The 9,852-nt window shown below is 57.3% G+C and overlaps 1 protein-coding gene across 1 annotated transcript in view; it reads left to right on the top strand.

Annotated features, from left to right (window-relative positions):
- The window catches only part of LOC144726502 (voltage-dependent T-type calcium channel subunit alpha-1I-like), a 57,171-nt gene extending 49,048 nt beyond the window's left edge, over positions 1 to 8,123 (top strand). Inside the window, 7 exon segments of the mRNA XM_078605286.1 lie at positions 857 to 1,027; positions 1,537 to 1,764; positions 2,054 to 2,191; positions 2,769 to 2,957; positions 3,286 to 3,424; positions 5,334 to 5,878; positions 7,052 to 8,123. Of these exon segments, the coding sequence (XP_078461412.1) occupies positions 857 to 1,027; positions 1,537 to 1,764; positions 2,054 to 2,191; positions 2,769 to 2,957; positions 3,286 to 3,424; positions 5,334 to 5,878; positions 7,052 to 7,492 (1,851 nt within the window). The 3' untranslated portion in view covers positions 7,493 to 8,123.
- Positions 8,124 to 9,852: the final 1,729 nt, after the last annotated feature.

Here is a 9,852-nt window from a genome sequence, read left to right on the forward strand (position 1 = left end):
GCAGAGGGGGTCGCGGTGTTGCTGTGTCCCGGGAGAGAGTGAGGGCAGAGTGTGGATCGCGTGTGTGGAGAGTGTGTTGGTAGAGCGTGTCTCTGTGTGTGTAGAGTGTGGTGGTAGAGCGTGTCTCTATGTGTGTGGAGAGTGTGGTGGAGCGTGTCTGTGTGTGTGTGTAGAGTGTGGTGGTGAAGCGTGTCTGTGTGTGTGTGGAGAGTGTGGTGGTGGAGCGTGTCTCTGTGTGTGTGGAGAGTGTAGTGGTAGAGCGTGTCTCTGTGTGTGTGAAGAGTGTGGTGGTGGAGCGTGTCTGTGTGTGTGTGTAGAGTGTGGTGGTGGAGCGTGTCTCTGTGTGTGTGGAGAGTGTGGTGGTGGAGCGTGTCTCTGTGTGTGTGGAGAGTGTGGTGGAGCGTGTCTGTGTGTGTGTGTGTGTAGAGTGTGGTGGTAGAGCGTGTCTGTGTGTGTGTGTGTAGAGTGTGGTGGTGGAGCGTGTCTCTGTGTGTGTGGAGAGTGTGGTGGAGCGTGTCTCTGTGTGTGTGTGTGGAGTGTGATGGTGGAGCGTTTTTCTGTGTGTGTGTAGACTGTGGTGGTAGAGCGTGTCTTTCTGTGTGTGTGTGGAGTGTGTCTGTGTGTGTGGAGTGTGGTGGAGCGTGTCTGTGTGTGTGTGGAGCGTGTGGTGGTGGAGCGTGTCTGTGTGTGTGTGTAGAGTGTGGTGGTGGAGCGTGTCTGTGTGTGTGTATAAAGTGTGTCTGTGTGTGTGTAGAGTGTGGTGGTGGAGCGTGGGTCTGTGTGTGTGTATAGAGTGTGTCTGTGTGTGTGTAGAGTGTGGTGGTGGAGCGTGGGTCTGTGTGTGTGGGGAGCGCAGGACACGCTGCGAGAGTGCGGGGCCGGGCTCCCCGCGGAGCCCCCGGGCTGCGTGGCGCACCTCCCGCTCATCTCGCCCGTCTACTTCGTGACGTTCGTGCTCACGGCGCAGTTCGTGCTCGTGAACGTGGTGGTGGCCGTGCTCATGAAGCACCTGGAGGAGAGCAACCAGGCACGGTCCGCCGCAACCACCACCATCACCACCACAACAACCACCACAATTACCATGGAAAACCACCACAACCACCGCAATCAATAACCACAGCCACCACAACAAACAGCGGAAGAATAGCGTAAAACAAGATGCAACATCGAACAAAACCTGCAACAATCACTACAACTTGCTGCCCTCACAAGTGCCACCACAACGACCCACAAGAGCCGCGGCCAGCCGCCACCATCAGTGATTACATCGAACAGCAGACGAACATCAACAAACCCACGAGCACCAGCACACCACGTTAATCACACCACCCACACCACCGACACCACCGCACCAACAACAGCCCTCATTCGCCACGAAGTTCCGGCGACGTCACCACGGTGCTTGTGCCAGGCTAGGTGCACGTCGAGGCCCCGCGAGGTGTGGATGGCTCGCTGGCAGGAGGTCACGGGACAGGCCCAGGTGCCGTGGGTCGACTGACAGCGCCCCACTCTCACGCGCGCTGTGTGTGGATCCAGGACGACGACGATGACGATGTGGATGGAGACACCACGGAGGGCGAGGGGGGCCCCCTCGGGCCCGAAAGGGACCCGCGCAGGGAGGCCCCCTCCCCGACGCCGCGGGGAACGGGAAGCCGGTCCCCCCGGCGGCACAGCGCTGACACCGGGTGGTCCCAGTGGGGGCAGGGGGCCGAGGGGGAGCGCGTCTCCCTGGGCGGGTCCCCCTCGTGGCGGCCGGGGACCCGGGTGAGTGCAGGAGGTGGTCATCACGGCGACGTGGACTGTGCAGTAGTCACGGTGACGGTGCGGCTGTGCGGTAGTCACGGTGACCATGCGGCTGTGCGGTAGTCATGGTGACGGTGCGACTGTGCGGTAGTCACGGTGACCGTGCGGCTGTGCGGTAGTCACGGTGACCGTGCGGCTGTGTGGGAGTCATGATGACGTGGACTGTGCGTTCGTCATGGTGATTGTGCGGCTGTGCGGTAGTCACGGTGCGGCTGTGCGGTAGTCATGGTGACCGTGCGGCTGTGTGTAGCTGCGGTTCTCGTCGGACCTGTCGCTGGTGATGGTGGACGCAGTGGATGCCGAGTTGCTGCTCATGGACAACCTGTCGGGCTCCGTGTGCCGCTCCTACGGCCTGAGCTCCACCCAGGGACCGCCCGGCTCCCCGAAGGTTCCACGCACAGGGGCACGGGGACTACATAGACATCGATGATGATGATGATGGTGGTGAGGGTGGTGATGTTGGTAAGGGTAGTAATGATGAGGGTGATGAAGGTGATGGTAGTGGTGATTGTGCTGAGCGTGGTGAGTGTGAGTGTGGTGAGGGTGAGCGTGGTGATGGTGAGCGTGGTAAGGGTGAGCGTGGTGAGGGTGAGCGTGGTGAGGGTGAGGGTGGTGATTTTGGTAAGGGTAGTAATGATGAGGGTGATGAAGGTGATGGTTGTGGTGATTGTGCTGAGCGTGGTGAGGGTGAATGTGGTGAGGGTGAGCGTGGTGATGGTGAGCGTGGTGAGGGTGAGCGTGGTGAGGGTGAGCGTGGTGAGGGTGAGGGTGGTGATGTTGGTAAGGGTAGTAATGATGAGGGTGATGAAGGTGATGGTGGTGGTGATTGTGCCGAGCGTGGTGATGGTGAGCGTGAAGGCGATGAGGGTCAACTTGGTGATGGTGTTGAGGATCATGGTGGTAGTGAGGTCGATGTTGGTGAGGGTTGATGGTGGCGAGTGTGCGCGTGTCCGGGCCTCGTGCAGATCCCATTGGCCGAGATGGAGGCGCTGTCCGTGACCTCCGACCTGTCGGAGCGATCGTGGTCCCCGGAGCCGCAGCGCCGCCGCTCGGCGCCGTCCCCTCCATCGTCATCGTCGTCGCCCTCCGCGTCCTCGCCGCCCCCTGCCCCCTCGCCGCTGCTTCCCCGGGGGCCCGCACGGCGGCCTCTCGGCGTAAGCATCGGCAGCCCCGGGGCCCGCGGTCGCCGCGTGTGTCGCGTTCTGCTCCGGTCACAAGAATCGGTTTGCGATTCGCTACTGGTAACTCGTGAGCAGCGAGCGAACTGCTGGGCTCGCGCTGATATGCAAACCGCAGGGCGGGCGATGTCACTCAGTGGTTTACTTGTCATCGTTTCTCAGTCAAAAGGTAACGGTGCAGCCCTGCAAGTGTCTACCACCGCCACTGCTGGCAAAAGGGCCTCCACTCGTGGGAGCTCAAGGCGGTATTTGGTCTCCTCTCCTCTTCCACACTGACCAGACGTGTCCCCTGCACCCCCTGTAGGCTGGAGAGAGCCCGGTGGCACGGGGAGGTGACTTGGTCCCTGTGCCCAACGCTGGGCAAGGGGAGAGTCGGCCCGCGAGTCACGGCGACTCACATCGGCGAACGCGACACGGGGCCCCCTGCCCAGCCACGGCCACAGGCCAGTGAAGTCATCCACGTCTCAGCAGTGTCACTCGTAACAATAATAATGACGATGGCGATGTTGAGTCTCACGGCGTCGCCGCCGCCAAAGAGCTTGTAGCGCTCGACGGTGGCGTCCGCACTGAGCCGCGGGAGGAACCCAGAGAAGGGCGCAAGGGCAGCCAGAACCCGCGCCGGTAATTGCCCAAGCTCTGCGGTTCTATATCGGGATGTTTGACCAACTCCATTAACGAGCGTTTCTACACGTGGGAGGAAGCCGCAGTGCCGGAGGCGGGGAGAGTAACAATCTACGTACAAAGGGGACTGATCTTCCTTTGTGAGACAGCAGAGGGCGACCTCCACCCACGAGTCGGCAGGGAGTCTCGCGCGCGATCCACCAGCCCTCGCTCACAGCAATCTGAGCGAAACGTCGGCGCACGTCGAGTTGAGTCGTGGGAAGTCTCGAGACACCGGTCACGAGGCGGAGGAGCTTTACCAGGCATAATCTGGCACGTGTGTATTATTGTAAACGTCGTGGAGGATAAACGACGCGAATTTTGGCAATAAACCACCGCGTGACCGAACCCAAAGACATATATAATGTCAGTTAGAGGGCGTAGCGTGTGTTTAAGCTATGGCACGGAATCGGAAACCCCAGATGAAACCCATGCAGAACAGGGGGGCAAACTCCACACACAAAGACAACTATCCCCCTCATAGCCTTAACAGACTTGCGGCAAGTGCTATTAGGGAGCACCTTTGACAATGGCGGAGCCAGAATTTTCAAGTAGGGAGGGCAACCCCTCCAGCAATGAAACATGACGGAGGCGTGGTCAGTAAGGACTTGTTCGACGCGTGTGCGGCGATAGCGCAGCCATCGATCGAGGGTCGAATTCGAACCGCGTCGTGTGATCGGCATCGCTCTCGCTGAAGGTGAATGCCTTCAGGGAAGTCGTGGACTCTGTAGACGCAACTACGCACAATTCTGAATCACTAATAACCGCTTTGTCGTTACTTATTGCCAATTAAGGACTCAGACTATTGTCCGATCATCTCATAGAGTCCCTGGCACTTAATACTATGCTACACAGTGGCAGTGAGGGTCGCAAAATGCCGATTTATTACTAATAAACCCCAATGATCCGATCAAAATGAGGGATTTCTGGCTCCGCTAGTGACCTTTGAAGGTGTCCATAGCACACGAGGTGGGTGACTGACACCACCCCTGGACACCTTTGTCTCCCCAGTGCTGATGTTTACACACCAAACCAGGTACTCATTTTAAGCTCAGAATCTTTATTTATCTGGAATCTTTAGATATCCTGGAGGAATCCGATGAGCTATGAGGCTATTTTTCACAGATGTCCAGTAGGAACGAGTCAGCAAGTTAAAACACTGACCTAGGGGAGGCCCAGAAGCAGTTCAAATATTTGTCACTGATATTCGTCGAGAGTTGAAATCAAACTGAAGTCGGCGGGTTCAAAGCACAGTGCACTGACCACTACACTCGGTGCTTCCAATACGCACACACACTCACACTCACTCACGCACACTCCATCACTCACACAGATCCCCCATATAGCCTTAACAGACTGTAGGGGCAAGTGCTGTTAGCGAGCACCTATGAAGGCCGGAACGGTACACGAGGGGGTGGGTGGCCAGCACCACGCCCGACCGCCTTTGTCTCCCTAGTGGCAATGTTTACACACCGCACCAGGTACTCATTTGAGGCTGAGTCGACCTAGGGGGGGCCCGGGACCGGTTCAGATAATCGTCACTGGTGTTGGCCGTGAGCGGGAATCGAACTCGTGTCACCGGATTCATAGCGCAGCGTGCTAACCGCTACACTATCGCTCCCCAGGTGTTTGCTGCTGTCAGGCACGGGGGTCACCACCGCAGTGATTTTGACATCTGCCCATTCTGTGCAGGCCCTGCCGCATTTCCTGTGTCTGAGCCAAGCCCGGAGGGGACGTGCCCCCCACGTGCATCAGAGAGGCCAGACCCCATGGTGACCTCCCCACCGAGTCACCCACACTCAGCGGTGTCCACCTCCCCACCGAGTCACCCACACTCAGCGGTGTCCACCTCCCCACCGAGTCACCCACACTCAGCGGTGTCCACCTCGCCACCGAGTCACCCACACTCAGCAGTGTCCACCTCCCCACCGAGTCACCCACACTCAGCGGTGTCCACCTCCACACTGAGTCACCCACACTCAGCGGTGTCCACCTCGCCACCGAGTCACCCACACTCAGCAGTGTCCACCTCGCCACTGAGTCACCCACACTCAGCGGTGTCCACCTCCCCACCGAGTCACCCACACTCAGCGGTGTCCACCTCCACACTGAGTCACCCACACTCAGCGGTGTCCACCTCGCCACCGAGTCACCCACACTCAGCGGTGTCCACCTCGCCACTGAGTCACCCACACTCAGCGGCGTCCACCTCGCCACTGAGTCACAGCAACAGAGAGGTAAACTTGACACCAACATCGTTACCGCTTAGTTTTGTTGCATTCGAGAGAATGTGACATTTTTTTATCGGTTTATACCAGTTTTTGACAAGCGGTTGAGCAGAACCGAACCTTCCGAAGCAGATTTGAACCAGTTCAACCATCGTAGTGGAACCCCAGGCGGGCCGACCCCCAGCTGTTTGCTGTGCGATTGCATCGCCACTTTGAGGCGGCGGCGGCGGCGACGCGGCGGCTCAGTGGGATCGAGGCTCACCGCGCGTTGCTGCTGTTGCGTTCGCCGTTCGAAGCCGGCAGCCGCCCTTGGCGATTGCTGCGGTGTGCGTCATCGTAAACTACAACTCGCCGCGTCTGCTTCACTCACAGTGGACGTTTAAGTTACCCTGACGTCATTCTAAAAGAGCACGCCACTGTTTGCCGGCGTCCTGGTATAAAATTACCAAAACAATTATTATAAAGCAAATGATTAAAATAGGAACACACACGAGCAGCATTGCCCTCCTCCTCCGACAACTTAGAAAGGCCCTTCGAAAGGAGTCATGACACTCAGTGAAGTTGGGAATAATTATATAAATAATCATACAAATGATCATCTATCAATGTTACTCAATGCTTTTGCCGTTCATGATGCTCCTGTCCGTTGATTATTTTGGCTCTTGGACAGCTGACGACCAAATGTCCTGGCGTCTCATCGGTTCTTTCCTAAATTTACAAGGCTTTGTTGTCACGATGTTATAATTCCACGAGTTTACCCAGGAAAACCTCACCGAGTCTCAAGACTCATTTTAAGGAAGGTCCGCTGTAGTCGGGGGCCATGTTGCCGTGTGTAATCCCAAATGTTTTTCTCAGTATTGGGATGTTTGGTCAACACCAGTCACACTGTGTGTGTGCTTTAGCCCCGGGAAGAAACCGGAGAACCTCGAGGGAGCCCGTGTAGAACAAGGAGAGAACATGAACATCCACTCGGAAAGCACCAGAGTCGGGAATCGAACCCAGGTCTTGCTGCTGTGAGACAGCAGGAGCGTGGCCACTGCCCCCGAGTCTGAACTCGAAGGCGCTCTTTCTAAGGCGGCGCACACCATTCTGTCTACCTGGCGTCGTGAATGTTTCAACAGCTCCGGTGCGACTCCTGACCCCTGTTCGCCCTCGGCGCCCCCTCCTCCACCCCCTCCGCAGGGGGCCGCCGAGACGGGGTCCCAGGAGAACGTGGGGATGAGGTCCCTTTCTTCGTATCTGTGGGGACGCGGGTCACGCCAGTCCACCTCCCGCGACCCCACCGCGCCCTCTCCGCTGCCCCCACGTCACTGCTGCCTCCCACCGAGGGTCCGTGCCGGTGGGGCTGCCGTGGGCCCCGCGGGTCCCAGGGGGACGCGGCCGGGTCCAGCGGAGGCTGCAGCTGCTGACGCGGAGCCCGGGGAGGAGGAGGATGGAGGCGCGGTTCGTGCCGGCACCAGGGGATCGTGCGGACGGCGAGGGGCAGCAGTGGGGGGCAGCGAGGAGAGGGAGCGGCATGGGGGCCCGAGGGCCCGGGGGCATTTGGGATCAGGCGCCACGGAGCGGACAGTGGGGCCGGGGTCAGATCCACCATGCCTATCGGCACCCAGGCGGCCGAGATGATGAAGATGACGGTGATGGTGACGCTGATGGTAAAGATGATGATAGTTTTAGTGTTTTCTTAAACAGTTGCTGAGCACAGGCCCACCATGTCAAGTGGTCAGCAACAAACAACACTATCGATGTTATAATTAACACGTTATGGTGAAGATGATGGTGGAATTGATGAAGATGATGGTGCAATGGTAGAATTCATGGTATTTCTTTCGTGGAAAATAATGCTGGTAACATGATGGTGAAATGTATTTGGCGATGGTTGAAATGATGGTAGATTTGATAGTTAAATAATGAAGTCCATGGCGAAGTCAATCTTAAAGACATCGTGAAGATCTGCCATCCGCAGGATCTGTGTGCGAGACTGTGGTGCTGCCCTCGATGGGGCTCGGACTGCGGGTTGCGATGTGCACGCGGCTTCACAAAGACGCGCACTGGGAGAGGAGGGCCCAGAGCCTAAGGGCCAACTCACCAACCGCTTGCCACAACTCACCAACCGCTTGCCACAACTCACCAACCGCTTGCCACAACTCACCAACCGCTTACCACAACTCACCAACCACTTACCACAACTCACCAACCGCCTACCACAACTCACCAACCGCCTACCACAACTCACCAACCGCTTGCCACAACTCACCAACCGCTTACCACAACTCACCAACCGCTTGCCACAACTCACCAACCGCTTACCACAACTCACCAACCGCTTGCCACAACTCACCAACCGCTTACCACAACTCACCAACCGCTTACCACAACTCACCAACCGCTTGCCACAACTCACCAACCGCTTACCACAACTCACCAACCGCTTGCCACAACTCACCAACCGCTTGCCACAACTCACCAACCGCTTACCACAACTCACCAACCGCCTACCACAACTCACCAACCGCCTACCACAACTCACCAACCGCTTACCACAACTCACCAACCGCCTACCACAACTCACCAACCGCTTACCACAACTCACCAACCGCCTACCACAACTCACCAACCGCCTACCACAACTCACCAACCGCCTACCACAACTCACCAACCGCCTACCACAACTCACCAACCGCTTGCCACAACTCACCAACCGCTTACCACAACTCACCAACCGCCTACCACAACTCACCAACCGCCTACCACAACTCACCAACCGCCTACCACAACTCACCAACCGCCTACCACAACTCACCAACCGCTTGCCACAACTCACCAACCGCTTACCACAACTCACCAACCGCTTACCACAACTCACCAACCGCTTACCACAACTCACCAACCGCTTACCACAACTCACCAACCGCTTGCCACAACTCACCAACCGCTTACCACAACTCACCAACCGCCTACCACAACTCACCAACCGCCTACCACAACTCGCCAACAGCTTACCACAACTCACCAACCGCTTACCACAACTCACCAACCGCCTACCACAACTCACCAACCGCCTACCACAACTCGCCAACAGCTTACCACAACTCAACAACCGCTTACCACAACTCACCAACCGCTTACCACAACTCACCAACCGCCTACCACAACTCACCAACCGCTTACCACAACTCACCAACCGCTTACCACAACTGGACACCGCCCACCCGCCACGCATGGAACACAGCTGCCGCAACTCCTCTTCCCTTCCTTGCCACAACGTCAACAACAACCACTCAGTCCCCAGGCTCCCCCAGGACGTGTTGCCATGAGTGTCCGCCCCCTTTTACGCAGAGCAAGCCCGGACATCTTTCTCAGTCCGCTTCGGTCTATCAGAACCACTTTGCATTTGAACACATTGCCACCACAAGATCTCGGTACAAATTCTTTCCTGTTGGATGAACACAGCTGATGCCGATTCCTCGACTGTCCGGGTCAAACCTGGACGGATGGCGACCCCAGTACCAGCCCTTGGCCCCCTCAAAACCTGACCTCTCAGATCCCGTGGCATTTCTACCCAGGCCCCTTGCAGTGCAACCCTCCACCTCTTCCTCCATAACGATGAGGCAGAGGGCCATTTAAGGGGAGCAAGTTGTGTCCACGCAGCCCCGCGGCTTCTTGTGTACACGTGGTTGGTACCCATAGCTTCCCTGTGTAACTGAGCACGCTATACACACACACACGTGCACACGTTGAGTTGCGAGCGCGCGTGAATATACACAAAGTGCGGTTTTGTATGTGTTCTCTCCAGCTGATTTATTGAACAAAGATGCGATGTGTCAGTTTCTCCGAGACACCAACGTTACCACGCGTGTGTGCGTTTATCGGCGGAGTTGCAATGCAATGTAGTGAGGGTTGATGAACATCTGTCATGGGATGGCTGCACTGTAATACTCATCTTCTCGACAGACCTGTTCTCCACCTGAGGACGGCTGCTTGCG

The sequence above is a fragment of the Lampetra planeri genome, chromosome 23 (assembly GCF_965212315.1).
Source record: "Lampetra planeri chromosome 23, kcLamPlan1.2.h2, whole genome shotgun sequence".
NCBI lineage: Eukaryota > Metazoa > Chordata > Hyperoartia > Petromyzontiformes > Petromyzontidae > Lampetra > Lampetra planeri.